This window comes from Gouania willdenowi, chromosome 8 (genome assembly GCF_900634775.1).
Source record: "Gouania willdenowi chromosome 8, fGouWil2.1, whole genome shotgun sequence".
In the NCBI taxonomy this organism is placed as follows: Eukaryota; Metazoa; Chordata; class Actinopteri; order Blenniiformes; family Gobiesocidae; genus Gouania; species Gouania willdenowi.
Genome location: NC_041051.1, coordinates 23,554,121 through 23,571,153, shown reverse-complemented (window position 1 = coordinate 23,571,153; position 17,033 = coordinate 23,554,121). Strand labels below are relative to the sequence as shown.

The following is a 17,033-nucleotide window of genomic DNA, read 5'->3' as shown; positions in this document are numbered from 1 at the left end:
CACTCACTCACTCACCTCTACATACGTAACCTTCTACCTTCATAAAATGACATAACACATTCGTAATATTACATTCCAAATGTAGACAGATGTCTTGTGGCGTTTATACTGGGTAATTAACTCAAACTTTTGTATTAGCTTATGGATGCTTCTTTTATTTGTTTCTACACATTATATTTTACATTTAGATGCATGAGATTTTTTAGGGCGTGCTTATAAATATTCCTTAAAAACAACAACCACATCCCTCAACAGATAAAATACCTGATTAAAAATGAACTATAAAAAGTTTCCTCGTTGGTTTGCGTCATGTGACCCACAAGATCAAACCAGATGTTCAGTCCTGATCAACGTCATGTGTTACTTTCCTTCATGTTTTCACTGGCTTTGATCCCTTTTTTTTTGGTTATTCAAAGGTTTATTGTGGCATCTTTGATGAGCGCTGTTAGAGTGGCAGCATTCAGAGTCTCACCTTCTGCTAACGTTTCTATTCTAGGTTTGTGTGCAAGAACAATGGAGTGTTATTTGAGAATCAGCTGCTACAGATTGGCATTAAGTCGGAGTACCGACAGAATCTGGGTGAGTGAAACAAACTCTTTTCTCTTTTTTTTTTTTTTAACATTGCTTCATGATGTGTTTCTCCTTCTGCCTCACACAGGGAGGATGTACCTGTTTTATGGGAACAAGACGTCGGTGCAGTTCGCCAGTTTCACCACCACAGTCAGCTGTCCCGGGGAGCTGCAAACTCATATCCTTCCAAAGGGTTTCCCTCACTTTAAAGGATATTGTGGCGGTTTGAATGAATGAGTTGGAGTCTGACTTTAGTCGGAATCAATGTTTTATTTTTTTTTCACTTTTTACTCACTATAGGCTGGTGTTAGCAACTACTACTGCACCTGTGCAACGGGAAAGTACATTCAGTGGATGCATAGAAAGCTCTGCTGGCTAAGCCGCCCCAACTTAAGTCTGAAGTTTGGACCCATCTTATCCAAGTTAATTTTGAAAGATCAGTCAAAATTGAATCGTGATTAGTCAATTCAAAACCTGATTCATCGGAATCAAATCGATTCAGGAAAGTTGCCATGATACTCGGCTTTAGTCATACCATAGCGGAGCCTCCCCAGGCAGAGATTTTGGTGAATGCTATTGGTGTATGATGATATTTGGCCTGCTTAGGGCAGTGTGATCAGAACTGACCAGGAGAGAGTTCTGTAATTACACATCAAAGGGATATTCAAACGTAGTTGTTCAACACAACTCTTGTTTTACGGCAGCTTTGCATTCGTTTCAAACTGAGATGTCCATGAGTACCTGTTAATGTTGTGACTTTGTTAGGGCTTCTTGGAGAAATGTCAGACTTTTTTCTCAAGACGTTCAGAAAATATATAATAGCTAGTCACAGCTTTGTAGTAGTTGTTTGAGCGTTTACTCTATAATGTTCCTGAAGTTCCTTAACTGCTGTGTACAGCTCAATGTTCAGACCAAGCCTGTGGAGCCTCTGGTGGAAGGCGGAGCTCAGATTCAACAAGTCCTCAACATCGAGTGCTTGACCGACTTCATTGATGCACCCCTGCTCAACATCAAGTTCAGGTGGGATTCCTACTGGGCCCTTGCTCTTTAGTCTCTTTATAAGTGACCTGCCTTTAACCTGCTCCGATGCCCATTGCCAATTTTATGCGGATGATGCCGTTTTTTACGCCAAGTAGTCACCGGAGCAAGCAGCGGAGGTTCTGTCCGCATTTATGGCTGAGGTGAATCAGTGGCTCAATCAAATTCTGTTGGTTCTAAAGACTAAAACAATTATTTCCGTGTGCTTTTCTATCAGGAAGCAAAACAGAGACCAAAGTTTCAAAATACATTTGTAAAATAAAAATACACAATATGTGACTAAATTTAAATACTTTGGACTGGTTCTCAACCCCCAACTAAAGTTTGATAAACATATCAAGAAGATTTCACAAACAATACAAAGTAATCTATGTTGTTTTAAGTTAATTTGACATTAGATTCCAAACCTGGCCGCCCTCCTGTACATGCACGCTATGATATTCACACATATATCATACTACATGACAGCATGGGCATAGGCCACTCCCTCTGCCACTAAATGAATTAGATCATTATACAATCAAGCAATAAAGATCATGAACAAAAAGCCAATCCGCTACCATCACTACAATATTCTTGAGAAGCATAAAGCTAAACTAAGTTGTGCCTTCTCAAACTAACTTCCAAATGTGTCAATAATCTAGCATGAAGGGCTCTAAAACCTTCTGGTAGATGGCTGTGTTGACCTTGGACCTAAGGAAACACAGTGGACCAGCACATGACATGGCACCCCAAACCATCACTGACTGTGGAAACTTTACACTCAACCTCAAGCAGTGTGGACTCTGTGCCTCTCCTCTCTTCCTCCAGACTCTGGGACCTTGATTTCCAAAGGAAACATGCAAAATGTACTTTCATCAATCAGAGAACATAACTTTGGACCACTCAGCAGCAGTCCAGTCCTTTTTGTCTTTAGCCCAGGCAAGACGCTTCTGACGCTGTCTCTTGGTCATGAGTGGCTTGACACAAGGAAAGCGACAGCTGAAATCCATGTCAGAATCAGAATCAGAATCGACTTTATTGACCAAGAGTGTATGAATACACACGAGGAATTTGTCTTGGTGACCTGTGCTCTCTCAGATAGTGTAACATTAAATAATAACAGTCAACTAGAATAAAGAAAAATAAATTAAAAAAGAAGTATAAACATAAATATAAGAGTAGTTAGACTAATATGTGCAAACTAAATAAAATAACAAGATAATAATAATAATAGTAATAATAATAATAATAATAATAATAACGAAATAAAATAAAAATACAATAATAATAATAAGATAGTAGTGCATTGATGAGTAGTGCATACGTCTGTGCGTGATGGTTCTTGAAGCTCTGACTCCAGCTACAGTCCACTCTTTGTGAATCTCCTCCACATTTTTGAATGGGTTTTGTTTCAGAATCCTCTCCAGGTTACGGTTATCCCTATTGCTTGTACATTTTTCTCTACCACATCTTTTCCTTCTATTTGCCTCTCTATTAATGTGCTTGGACACAGAGCTCTGTGAACAGTCAGCGTCTTTAGCTTTTGTGTCTTGCCCTCCTTGTGCAAGGTGTCAATGGTCGTCTTTTGGAAAACTGTCAGGTCAGCAGTCTTTCCCATGATTGTGTAGCCTACAGAACTAGACTGGAGACCATTTAAAGGCATTTGCAGGGCACCAGGTGTCTTCAATAATGAACCTCTCCACAATATTCTAGTTTTCTGAGATACTCAATTTGGGGTTTTCATTAGTTGTCAGTTATAATCATCAACATTAAAAGAAACAAACACTTGAAATATGACAGTCTGCGTGAAATGAATCTATACATTATACAAGTTTCACTTTTTGAATGTAATTACTGAAATAAATCAACTTTTTCCTGATATTCTAATTTTATGACCAGCATCTGTACTTGGAGTGATTGAAACTGGTTCTACTAGTTTTGTTTTAATTAACAAATTAAACAATTAAGTGTTACATTACATATCAAGTTTCTGAAGTATGTGTGTTTTATTATCAGATATGGAGGAGGGCTTCAAAACCTCACCCTCAAGCTGCCTGTCACCATTAACAAATTCTTCCAGCCAACTGAGATGGCCTCACAGGACTTCTTCCAGCGCTGGAAACAGCTGAGCCAGTGAGTGTGTGTCAGTGTGTGTTTGTCGGTGTCTCCTTCTGACCCAGTGGTTCTCAGACTTTTAGGGTACTCCCCACTTTGAACAAAGCTGAACTTTGAACTCCTGCATGAGCCCATTGACACTCAAATAGTCCTTACAAATAACACATTTTCAAATGTATTGAACTAACAGGGAATACGTAGCATCATATTTCATAATAAATCAAATACTGAATTTTACTCATCACCTGCATAAAAACTAATATAAAAGTGCAGTAGTCAAAGATACAGGAAGAAGCAAATCATTGTTTGCAATTTCTGCCGAAAAGCTTTAAAAAATAAGAATAGAATAGAATAAAATACACCTTTATTGATACCCCAGAGGGGAAATTCACGTTTGCAGCCACACAGTATTAGAAGAACAAAAATAAATACTAACATTGGATAGTAATGCAAAATGTAGGACATTAATAAATTTGAAAAAACAACAGCAGAAAGAAAAACAACATATATGCAAATGACAATGGGGAACTGGTTTGGGGGTCAGTGTGTTGCACTTATGTTAAACAGTCTGATGGCACTGGGAACAGATGAATGCCTGAAGTGTTTAATTTTAAATAATTTTTTAAGTCAGCTATTAAAAGTTTGTTTATTGTTCCACTCCATGTGAAGTACATGCCAACATAAATCATTATTTTTGTGCTTGAGTTCCACGTCAATTTTGTTCCCAGTCCATATCAAATTTAGTTTCATAATTTAATTATCTTTTAATTTCTGCTACACCTTTAGGCTTCTCGTTATTACTTTCTTTGTGTGTAGGTGCTTTGTTTAGTGTCAGTGATCTTCATCGTCAATGAAGGAAGACATTTTAAAAAGATAACATGAAACTGAAAATGTCCTGTTTCTCGCGCCCCACCTGTCATGTCTCCATTCCCCACACACTTTGAGAAGCACTGTGCTAATGTGTGCGTTTTGCTGCATAAGCTGAACTCTTCTTTACATCAGGTCTCAGTGTTTACTTCCTGTTTCTCTCCTCAGGCCTCAACAAGAAGCACAAAAGATATTCAAGGCCAACCACAGCATGGACACTGAAGTCCTCAAAGCAAAGGTACGGCTTCCATCACCGATGCAACACCATTAACATCCTGATCTGATCAGATGTAAACCCAGACACATTCTTCATAGTCCATGCATTCCAGTAGCCCTCCCTCTCCAGGGTGTGCCGTGGTATCCGCAGCAGATTTATGTAGTGAGGTGTTTCCTCCATGGATCAGAATGTTGGTCAGAATCCAATAGTTCATTTATCTCTCTGTAACATCACAAACTCAACACACACACACACTCCCTCTCTCTCCCTCTTACACATGACGCATTGGTCCCTACTCTCTTAAAGGGCCAGTGTAATCTTTACAACAACAGATTAAATGAATCTATTGTTTAGTGCGCTCTAAGAACGGCAACCCAGACCTGCCCTGAAACCAGCCATACTACAGAACTCACTCACTCACGCTGTTGACAGAAAGTACAAACTTTCCACTTAAGGATTCACCGAATATTCGGCCACCAAATATATTCGGCCGAATATTGCAAAAAAAGCATAATTCGGCCTTCGGTTTAGTGAGTTAAAAGCAAGACCGAATAATAGCGTATGACGCAATCAAACAACGTGCAGTGATTTAGTCAGAAAAGTGTGCGCGCATTGCTGCAGAACCAGCAGCAGCAGCTCCTCCTTTCTGCACACAAACACAACCAGACTCTCTCCTTTCCGCTTACTGCTCTTCGTCGTCCGTCAAGCCTGGACGGCTGCTGCTGCTCTGGTTCCACAGCTGAGTCCGTTGTTAGCCCTGTCAGCCACAAATCCGTAAACATCCCCATCGTTTCCTCCTTACACTACACTGGGTCTTGCTGCATAAACTGGTGTAGCATTAGCACGGAGTGCTAATAGCTGATGTGTGGAAACAATGGGTCCGTGGCTCCAAGCAGTGACTCCCAACATGATCGGCAGCAGAAAGTACTGCAATTTGGGCGTCCAGTAGTGCAGCTTGCATTTACATTTATGGCAGTAAAGAATAATATATATTCTATATTAAACCGCAGTGTTTGTTTTATCTGTTAGATAGTTGGAGAGGGAGGAGCTCACATTCTAGGAGGCGTGTTAGGTGACGTCACCTGCCAACGTGGGCAAAATCCAACTGTCCCATTTAATGCTGACTTTTTACAAAATGTGGAATAGCAAGGGAGGGAGGAAATGGAACTTTTTCAACTTTGTCCTTCTGAATGAGGCTAAAGGAATGTATATCACTGTAGCATAACCATTATAGAGGGATTTTTTTCATCATATCTCCCCTTTAATGCACTTTAGCTTTTTTGCATGTTTTGTTTTATTTGAAGGCCTAATTTAAATGAAAAACTTTGTTGTGCTTTTTTTGAAAAGCAAGGGCTACTGGAATATTTAAAAAATGCCAGAATATTTAATAAACATTTACTTTCTTGAAAAAAACATGTCTTCTGGGCTATTTACGCACTATTTTAAAAAAAAAAGTGAAAAACTTAACAGCATTCGATATTCGGCATTCGGCCAAGCGTTTATATTTTATTCGGCTTCGGCCTCAAATTTTAATTTCGGTGCATCCATAATTCCTCTGCAGATCCTCTTCATCTGACGCTGGTTGATTTGACTATCAGGCCTCAAATATTTGTTAAATGTCTGCTGTTCTTAGTGTGACACTGTGTTGTGCTGCAGCTGCTGGGACTTGGAACAGCTCTGCTGGATAACGTGGATCCAAACCCAGAGAACTACGTGTGCGCCGGAGTGATCCAAACCAAGAGCCAGCAGATCGGCTGTCTGCTCAGACTGGAGCCAAACGCACAGGCACAGGTAACGCACACACAGAAACACAGTAGTATTCATATACGTTTATACATTTCACTTTTTGAAATTCAGTATAAAGACTTAAGAACTAAACCAAGCTCACAGGTAATAAATAAATAAATCAATCAATACAAATCATTTCTAATGGATGATATATTACACACTGACTTAAAAAGATAACTTTTATTAGTCCTACAAAGGGGACATTTTCAGAGTTTCAGCAGAAGATAAATAAAACACCATTATTAAAAAATGGAAAAGGGAAGATATATACACATGGGCCTGTACACAGTACAGATAAAAAGAGGGAAGACGTGGCAGAAAAAGACATATTACAATAAAAATGGAATATATACATATACACACTAAAATAGCTGACCTTCTGTGGATTGGCTGCCAATGTTTTGATTAGAGACTGACTGCTGCAGGCAGGAAGGAGTGGCTGAATCTGACTTATTATGAATGACAATACTTTATCTTTCCACTTCAAAACTGTACTTGAGCCGAAAGAAAAATTACGTTTAAAACTAATTATAATATTTAACATTCAATAAAGTGAGTTAGATGAAAAAAACTGAAATGCCTCCCTGGTAAGCTGATAAGTATCAATAGTGCACGACTAAAATATCTGCATGCTAGTTTTTATTTCCTCCACCAAGGAGCCTATATATTCAGCGGCGTTGGTTTGTCTGTTAGCAGGATTACGTCAAGACTAGGGCTGGGAGAAACGATTATTTTTTAAACGATTAATTTAGCGATTATTTTTCCGATGCATCGATTAATCTAACGATTAATTTTCCCAGTTCGATTTGACTGGATTCGATTATCTCCCCATTAATTGAGTAAAAGTTATTTATACATGTTGATTTACATATCGAAATGAAAAAAAAGATGAATTACTTAACATTGGAATGTATGTTTATTGCAAGTAAGAATACAAAAGTACAAAATAATGAATTCAGAGTCAGAAGTAGCATTAAAATAAACTTTCCTTTTACCTTAAGAATTGTGTGTGTGTGAGTGCGAACGTGTGTTGTCCTTTAGGAAGTTTAAGGGAAAAATAAAAGGTCAGACTGCAAAGGAAAAACTCCAATAGATGCCTATGTGTAAAGCAAACATACATTGTGTTTAATTTACAAATCAGGACGAACTATTAAGGTATCACAGTGGTATGTAAAAGTGATCTTTCATCGCATGTGTACGTAAGCGCGTGTGCGCGCATGCTGCTGCTGCTACTGCAGCTGATGACACCGCGGGTGTTTCCTCCTCGTCGCGTTGACGCGCTGCCGTCCGGTCACACCCAGGATAAAGGACGAGGGTCACGGAGAACAGCTACCTTAGACAAAATAGTGCGTGCCTTCACTACCTTGCACTTTTGAAACTCAGAGGAGCCACTCGCCTTAGTTATTTACCGGCGCCTCCATCTTTGTTTCAGTCGGACGATGCATCTGCGCGCACATTTTGCGTCGACGCATTTGTTGCAACGACGTCATCGATTATGTAGATGCCTTGTCCCGGTCCTAGTCAAGACTACTTCACAGATTTTGTCAAAACTTTAACCAAACATAAACCTTAGGCCATGGAAGATTCCATTAAAACATGGAGGAGATTCTGATCAATATACTGATTCTGGATCAAAAAATTGATTGAAAAATGAAAATAACTGTCACATCATTGGTGAGTTTTTCAAAAATTCATATCTCAGTTCGTAATTGTCCAATCTTTATGAAATCTGACTCAGTTATGGTTCCTCAATTATTCGACCGACTTTCATCTAGATCAGATCAATTTGCACATTTCATGGTGATTTTTCTAAAAACTTAATGTGTGTCCACACATTGTGACCTACTGTATGGTTCCTAATAGGGAAATAAATGTCTTCCAAGCCTTTTAAAGTGTGAATGATCATGGTTCAGATAACTGACAATATCTGGAAAAGAGCAGATTTGGATCTTGGAGAAGGTTTAACTCTCTCAATAATTCTTATTCTATTATTTTAACTTGTTGACTGTTTGCAGTCACTCCCACTGCTGGGATTCCATCAGCCTCATGGAGTCTGACTGCAGGGTTGTATTGTGTGTGTGTGTGTGTGTCCACAGATGTACCGTCTGACTCTGCGCTGCAGCAAAGACTTGGTATCCCAGCGTCTCTGTGACCTGCTCGCTGAGCAGTTCTAGATGAAGCGTGACCACCATAAGGGAAAAGCAGCAGGAGAGCGTCCTTCTTTCTGCTCTCAATTCTGATCCCAGTTCATCCCATTCATTATTAACACAATGCTACATTTTTGTCTTCATTGGTGTGTGTGTGTGTGTGTGTGTGCGTGCGTGTGTGTGTGTGTCTGTCCATCCTTTAGTTATGCAGGTGTCTCTTTCCGGTCCTCTGAAATTGTGTGAGAGAGATTTCCTTTATCGAACATTCCTTGAAGTTAAATGGGAGAAGCGAACAAGTGTGTGTGTGTGTGTTCATACAGACATACAGACACACACACACACACACACACACACACACAAACACTGGGCCTGATGTTTCCAGTGGGACCTTTGAGTGGAGTGAAATGAGTCTTGGACCCTGTGTGAGCGTTCAGTGCACGTTGCTCTCCCTTACATTCCAGTGCAGTCGTGTTTCTGTTCGTTGGATGTGAAAATGTTCCCGTGAGTGACTGTTGTTTTTTTCTCACACATTCCCTTTATGCTGGTCCCTACTCTGAGTATGGTGGAGGTAAAGATGTGATGCTCTCTGGGTTTGTGGGTGAATGACACAAAGCCACAATCCACCCAAAAGAGAGATTTGAACAAATTATTATTTTGGATAGATCAATAACTTGTAATTGGATCCCTTCTGTCATTGTTCTACATACATTTCATATTTCAGGTGAGAGAGAGTAGAAAGGGCATCCATTTTTAAAGAAGACTTCATTCATCAGTAAGCGTCGGACTTCCTGTCACACATTAAGACTGGACGTTCAGTTTGAACAACAGGGGACTTGGCTTGTGTGTGTGTGTGTGTGTGTGTCAGTGAGTTACCATGAGCACGTTGTAAAAAAAAAAAAAAGAAGCCTAAAGACATTTCTAATACATGGGCAGGTTTCAGGCGCAGAAACAGTGGACATTGTAGTGGAACATGTAGTGATGTTGTCATGTTGTGTGTGTGTGTGTGTATGTGTGTATAGCCACTAGCTTATACAGCCCCATGTATCTGTGTTAAGAACCTGTCCAATACCTGTGTTAGAGCTCAATGAAATCTGTAATCAAAAGATGTGAAAGTAAAACTATGCCATATATCCACATCCATGCCTCCTGGCTTTTGTTTTTATCATATGCACATGTTATTCAAACATTTTAAAGCTAAAAATCTTTTAGTGTCTTTTCCTGTTGGGTTTATACACTGGTTTGTCCCAGGTGGTGAAGGAACGTGCTCGTTCTTTCTGTATAGGATTGTTGCGCTGAAAGAGCAGTGTATTAGGAAGTCATTTCACATGCACAAAAGTATTTTTTTTTTCTGCGTAACTTTTTTTTAGCACTAAATCTCCTTCATGGTCTACAAGTGCATTAATGAATGTTTATTTGCCCTCTGATCTCTTCACGCCGAAGTACGTCAAACTATACATGACTAATAACAAAACATATCCACATTCTTTAAATGCTGTAGTTATCCTACACTTAAGTGTGTGTGTAGACCTCTTAAGTCATAAACAGACATTTCTATTCAATAAAACTTTATTAATATAGAGCAAAATACAACAAAGTCATATTAAAACACTCATAAAATATGAAGTTTTTTCATTGGAGAAAAAGAAACTGAGCATCATAAAGGATGTAGATGAAATATTTCATGAAATTGTATGTAGGCCATTAGGAATTTGAATAAACATCAGTAGTTGTTTTTATATATTTTCTGATAAAAAAAAAAAAAATTAAATAGAATGATACATAATAAAATCAAACATTTTCCTAACGGTATCTAATTGGACTTATTTAAGATTAAAAAAATTTGTTTACTGTTTATCATTGAATATTGGAATACGCATGTTTAAAATAAATCATATTATTTTAAGACTCTTAACCTAAACAAAAACAATACTGAACAATATACACATGTATGTAAATAGAAATAACTTGCAGTAACGATACCGTAGTGTTATTAGATGAATCTATCTTCAAGTAAAATGTCCTTTGTCCTACTTTGTACAGAGCAGTGAACGCACCACAGCCTGACGAGCTTTTTCCCGAACACTCTGAGGGTGTGCGCGTGTCCGTGCGTGTGTGTCTGTGGTGTATGCGCACTGATACACGCGCAGTGAGTGCGTGTGTATCAGTGAATAAATGTACATCTATTTTACTTTATTCAGATCCCTGCAGCTATGAACCCACCAGTCTGCCAATCAGATTCTGGGGGCGGGGCGATTGTGTGGGAAAAAAATGTTAAAATTATTGCGTTTTTTTCTGTGTCACATGACCAGCATACATACGCGCACATGAACACGCACACACATTAAGTCGCAGCCGCGTCTGCGCATGTCGAGATGCGTCGAGGCGCTGATTGGCTGGAGATGACATCATCTCGTTCTGCTCGCGTTGTTGGTGAAGGATGAGCTCATCGCTAAGAATCCGGTGTGAGTTCAGTTAACCGGAGGAAGCGCAGCACGGAGGACGTTCACACGAGGCTCCCGCTGACGTGCACGGTGAGTCCGACTAAACGCACAGAACAAAGACGTTAAGAGAAAACCTGGAAGAACAAAGACGATGCTTTACACGATCTGCTGCAGCATTGAAGAATTTAACATACATTTAAAAAATAATAATAATAATAATAAATGAATTAATTAATGTATTCATGCATTGGCTCATAAATGTCTTTATTAACGTTGCTTGATGAGTTGCTATCATTTATATTCACAGATAAACAAACAGACTCTCCTAATGACTGCTCATTCATTTGTCATGTTTAACAATGTCATGAATAGGCTGTTGTTGTGTTGCATGTTGAAGTGACTGTGACATGTATTGATGTCCACAGATGGTTTGGTCTGCAGAGAGAGAAGGTGAGCAGCCTCAGCTGTCCCTCATCCTACCACAGCTCTACCTGGGAGCAGAGAGAGACGTGACGCAGGTAAAGGACCGACTGTGCCACTAAACTACCACTGCATCTGATCTGAGAGTCACACAAACATCATCCATGTCATCATTAGAATAATGAGCAATCTGAGCATTAACGCAGGAAACAACAAATGGTTTGTGTGTTTTTGGAGTCATTTTGTATATTTTTCTTTCATTTTGAGTGCTTTTTTTTTTTTTTTTTGCTTGTGCATTTTTGTTGTCGTTTTGTGTATTTTCCCCCTCTCATTTTGTTTATTTTAGTTTTTGCTTTGTGTATATTTAGTCTGTGATATTTGTTCACTTTTTTCATAATTGTGTGGTTTTGTCTGTATATTTTATTTAGTGTCTTTTGGTGGTTGTTCTGTGTCTTTTTGTTTTTTGTGTGTGTATTTTTGCTGCCATTTGTGTATTTGTCTTTGATTTTATTTATTTTTGTTGTTTTGTGAATTTTGTTCACTTTTTATATATTTTTGTTGTCATTTTCTAGATTTTCCTCTCTATTTGTGTTTTTGTTCTTGTTTTGTTGTTTCTGATTTTTGCCCAGATTTTGGGTGTTTTTAGTGTTGGTTTTGTATTTTTCTCGTTTTGTATATTTTCATTCATTTCGTGTATTTCTGTTGTTTTGTGAATTTTCACTCATTGTTGTGTATATTTTTTTGTTGTTTTGTAAATTGTTCTCTCATTCTGTGTCGTTTTGTGTACATTTCTGTAATTCTCTGAGTCGTTTTGTGTGTTGACTTGTGTTCTGTCCCTTTCTTTGAAACATTTAGACAAAGATTTTTGTGTAGTTGCTTTTTCTCTGCTCAGTAGTTGGAAACCTTGTGTGGCTTTATTTAGGGCACGGCTGGTCCTCGAGGGCCCCTATCCTGCATGTTTTAGCAGTTTCCCTCTTCCAACACACCTGATTCAAATTATCAGAATTGTTATCAGGCTGATGAGTTGAGGGACAGGGTCACATCTACAACATGCAGGATAGTGGCCCTCGAGGACCAGGATTGGGCACCCCTGGTCCAGAGTATGAAGTGTGGTCTGCTGCTGGTGTCCTGTGTAGGTTGGTTTTACCCTGCCCAGTATGAGTCGGAATGGACACCAGCAGGTTAATTTAGAGCAGATTATCATTCAACCGTCCATCTAACAGGCTCCTTCATGTCTGCCTGTGTGTTGTGGTCTGTACTGATGGTCAATCACTTGTGATTCTCTGCTTAATGTGAGTCTGTTTACCACACTGGGTTTTCCATTAGTCATGTTTACTGGAGGACAGCATGTGCCCCAGACCCAATATTTGTCCTCTCCTCCTCCCACCTGAGCCAGATGTGAGGATTAGTGTGGATTTTCCCGTAGCTGCCAATCTTCCTCATTCCTCTGGACTATAATCCACATTAAACGTGTTGTCGTGCTTTATAATTTGTGGATGTGAATAGTTAGTCATTGCAGGAAGTGTGTGGGAAGAAATATCCATTCACCATAAATCAAGAGTTTATTTTGTGACTACATTGAAATCATGTGTTTTAACTCTACATGTACAGTCATACACATTCATGTTCAGTGTATATAAATGTCAGAGCGACCGACTGATTGTGACGTGCATTGTTTTTCTGAAACTATGACTCATTTATTCTTCCTAGAAATGAATGATTTAACTTTTGTTTTTGGGGAAGGAAAATAACAACATTAGAATCACAATTATCGTTACTACTGCATCAGAACAAAAAACTGAACCCTAATATATAGTGAATCTGCTTCCAAGTGTGGTGATAAAATCGAATGGGGACAAAAGCGTTTGGTCTCAGCCCTAATGTAAATTTAGCTCATATATATGCAACAGTGTGTGGTGATGAAGCCTTTTTTGCACTTTGATCTTTTCATGTTGTCACTTCCTGACCATACATGGAGTTTGCGGGGGCGGGGGGAGCATTGCCCACACCCCTAGTGGTGAAAAGTTTTCATAACAGTTTTCCCAAATTCATTTGAAAAAATACAATTTTTTTTTTAATGTAATCCCTCCATAAAACCAGGAATCTCTGTCGGTCTGTTTCTGTGTGTGTGTTCCTGAAATATCTCTGCGGATCAGGATCCGACTGACCTGAGAGTTTCAACATGGCTGCTGCTTGGTTCAAGGGTGTGCGACGTCGGATTTGTTAGGACTGCAGTAATACAGTTCATAAATTATTCATAAATGCTTTACAAATTCCGTTAAGTCCTACCTCTACACTGATGATGTCATCAGTCCTACCTCTACACTGATGATGTCATCAGTCCTACCTCTACACTGATGATGTCCCACCTTCAAACACAACCTCATTTGGCCTAATCCATGAAAAATCTACTTACCCTCCTACTTTTCTATAGCAATACATACTTCCTACGGGCACTGCACTAGTATACGTAATATACAAATATTTTAAGTGCCATAAAACAGTGACTTTTAAGAGACTTTAGGTTGGTTCTTCTTCTGTTGCGCAATTCTTCCTCCCAATATAAATGGTGAAGCAATACTCCACCCAGAAGTTCATGCATGGTACTGCAGCAAAAATGAAGCAGACAGCGGCCACCGGCCTGATTATTATTCATGAATTTACAACATTAAACGACGAGTCAACGCACATTTTTGTAGTCAACATTATCAATTATGTTACTAATCTTGAGACGGTCTATATTATTGATTCTATTTATTCCTTTGACCCTCTTTGCAAGAATCTCAAGCTCCACCTATAATCCTGACGTTTGGAAGCAGAACTCTTTTAGATTGTATTAGTGAGCATTAAGGATGACACCATTATTAGCTGTAATAATCATGTAATGGTATGTGTGTGTGTAGGAGCAGCTGACTTCATTGGGTATCTCCTATGTGGTGAACGTCAGCCGCTGCAGCCTCCAGCCCACCTTCCTTCCTGACTCCAGGTACCTTCGTATCCCGATCGATGACTCGCTGTGGGCCGACCTGCTTCCCTGGATCCCTCAGGCTCTGAGGTTCATCGGTGAGGAGTCTCTCTTTGGTGTTGTGTGTGTGTGCCGTTTTTCTACGTATGCGCTGCAGCAGGCGCTGACTGTCCCTGTCGTGTAATGATCAGATGCAGCTCTGTCCTCTGGAGCCTCCGTGTTGGTGCACTGTGCAGCAGGAATCTCTCGGTCTGCAGCTCTGGCTGTCGCGTACATCATGTACCACCTAGAGATGGACCTGGACCACGCCTACAGGTACACATGTTAGCTCCTCCCCCAAACTGCCCCACCATATCGCAAATGAACAAAGGCTTCAACTACTTCCTCTATGACAGACGTGGGCCACATGCAGCCCCCAAAGTAGTAACTCTAAACACACACAACAAACACACAAGAAAAATACACATTATGGTAGGAAAATCCACAAACAGCAAATATACACAAAATACTCCAAAAAATTACAACAAAAATACAAGAAATTTGTAAACAAAAAACAAAGCAAAAAAACACAAAAGTACAGAAATATGCACAAAATGACAAAAAAATATATGCATGAATTAGTAAGACAATGCAAAAACCATCATCAAATATACACAAAATGACTCCAAAAAACCCACAAAAGTAGATCAAAGTGCACCAAACAGCAAAAATACACAATATTTACTCCAGAAAACGCAAAACACAAGACACATCACACACAAATAAACAACAAAAATACACAAATGGACTCCAAAAAACACACAAAATTAGTGGGAAAAACTTCAGTGGCACAAAATACGACAAAAATATACAAAATATAGGACAAACTCAATGATTTAAGAAAAACACACAAAATTACAGAAAAATATACAAAGTGACAACACTAATATATGAAACTACTCCACAAAATAAAAGCACACACAATCTATGAAAAAATTTTAAATGACAATTTAAACACACAAATTAACCACACAAAAAAAAACAATGATGGCAGAAAAATATTGAAAACAAATTTTCTTGTGTTCATGCTACGATTGGTAATTATTCTAATGTATCTCACATGAATGTCAATCATGTGAGATACAATCACGTGTTTTGTGACAAACATTTGCCATGTCTCTCCAGGTTTGTGAAGGAGCGCAGACCGTCCATTTCCCCAAACTTCAACTTCCTGGGTCAGCTGCAGCACTTCCAGGGCACCCTGAGCCAGCGGAGCTTCACTGGAGGTTCTCTCGTGAGCCACTTGGACGTTTGCCCGTCGTCTTTTGCTGACGTCATCGACTCCTCTGAGAGAGTCACTGCTGACTCAGCACGCCATGGACGGAGTGGTGAAAACCAGCAGCAGGAACAGGAAGTTGTGGAGCTAATGCTTCATGGGAACCAGCAGCACGTCCAGTCTACACGTACGGTTCCACCCGCGGGCCACCATGAAGAACCGACCCGGACCCAGGCCTCTCTGTCAGAGAGGAGGAGGAGCCTCACCCTCTCACTGTCACCTTTGGGAAACAGTAGCAGCTCACTGAACAATGGCCACCACAGCACGGTGGGAGGGAACCCCAGCAGGAAGAGCAGGATGGAGGAAACCAAGGGGACGGTCCTGCTGTCTCCCTTCAGCTTCACGCTCAACAAACTGATGGACTGGGGCGAGCGAGTGCTACTGGGAGGAGTCTTCATGCCCACAGTGAGGATGGGACAGCCAGCTCTGCCGTACAGATGCTGAGCATTGGAAGAGCCACGCCCACTATATTTATTATTCATTTAATACAGATTTTATGTATTTATTACGAGCTTAGAAACACTGAATTCATCCCAGTTCTACTGAAGCTCTACATCTGTCAAATATAACAGAGAGATCCTCCCTGACCTGTTGGTCAGTTTGACAAAGCCCCGCCCTCAGTCTTCAGCCCCGCCCTCTGTTTCCAGCTGTTGAAATGTGTTGATGAATAAATTGACCTTTGACATGAATCACAGGATCTGTGTGTGTTAGTGGAGGACACTCACTTCCTTATTAGTGCGACACACAAAGAAAAAACTTCATGTAAATGTAGGAATTACCTGACCTCTGATCATCATCCCATCATTATACAACTAGTACATATTAAAACCTGCATCAACGTTACCATGTGTCCATAATGTTAAATAAATAGAATGTATCCTCCAAGCATCTCAATCCTCCATAGCTACACAAACTTGATGAGAGCTTTCACAACCTCCAGAAATGTTACTAGTACAACTAGTAACCCAAAATTGTTCAGTAGTAGATGATTTTGGTTTCCTAGTAAGGTCAAAACTCTAAGTCTCACTACTAGAACTAGTAGACTGTTTTTAATCTACTAGTATTACTAGTGAAGCCAAAAGATTGACTAGTAGTACAAGTAGACCTAATGTAAATGAAGTAGGAGGAAATATAGCCAAATCCAGCTCACTGATTGGTTGTACTATTA

General features: G+C 39.6%; 2 protein-coding genes across 5 annotated transcripts in view; both read left to right on the top strand.

Moving 5' to 3' along the window:
- Positions 1-9,860, top strand: part of ap2a1 (adaptor related protein complex 2 subunit alpha 1) — a 29,467-nt gene extending 19,607 nt beyond the window's left edge. For all 4 annotated transcript variants that reach the window (XM_028455812.1, XM_028455813.1, XM_028455811.1 and 1 more), the window contains 7 exons: positions 497-579; positions 659-748; positions 1,467-1,590; positions 3,607-3,723; positions 4,741-4,810; positions 6,446-6,580; positions 8,674-9,860. In XM_028455812.1, the coding sequence (XP_028311613.1) occupies positions 497-579; positions 659-748; positions 1,467-1,590; positions 3,607-3,723; positions 4,741-4,810; positions 6,446-6,580; positions 8,674-8,751 (697 nt within the window). In that variant the 3' untranslated portion in view covers positions 8,752-9,860. The remainder of the gene's footprint in view (positions 1-496; positions 580-658; positions 749-1,466; positions 1,591-3,606; positions 3,724-4,740; positions 4,811-6,445; positions 6,581-8,673) is intronic.
- Positions 9,861-10,461: 601 nt separating this feature from the next.
- On the top strand, positions 10,462-16,793 carry LOC114468755 (tyrosine-protein phosphatase vhp-1). Its single transcript, XM_028455815.1, has 5 exons — positions 10,462-11,255; positions 11,591-11,683; positions 14,489-14,648; positions 14,742-14,865; positions 15,715-16,793. Exons 2-5 carry the CDS (start codon positions 11,591-11,593, stop codon positions 16,307-16,309), a joined length of 972 nt encoding a protein of 323 aa, XP_028311616.1. The 5' UTR covers positions 10,462-11,255; the 3' UTR covers positions 16,310-16,793.
- The last annotated feature ends 240 nt before the right edge of the window (positions 16,794-17,033 follow it).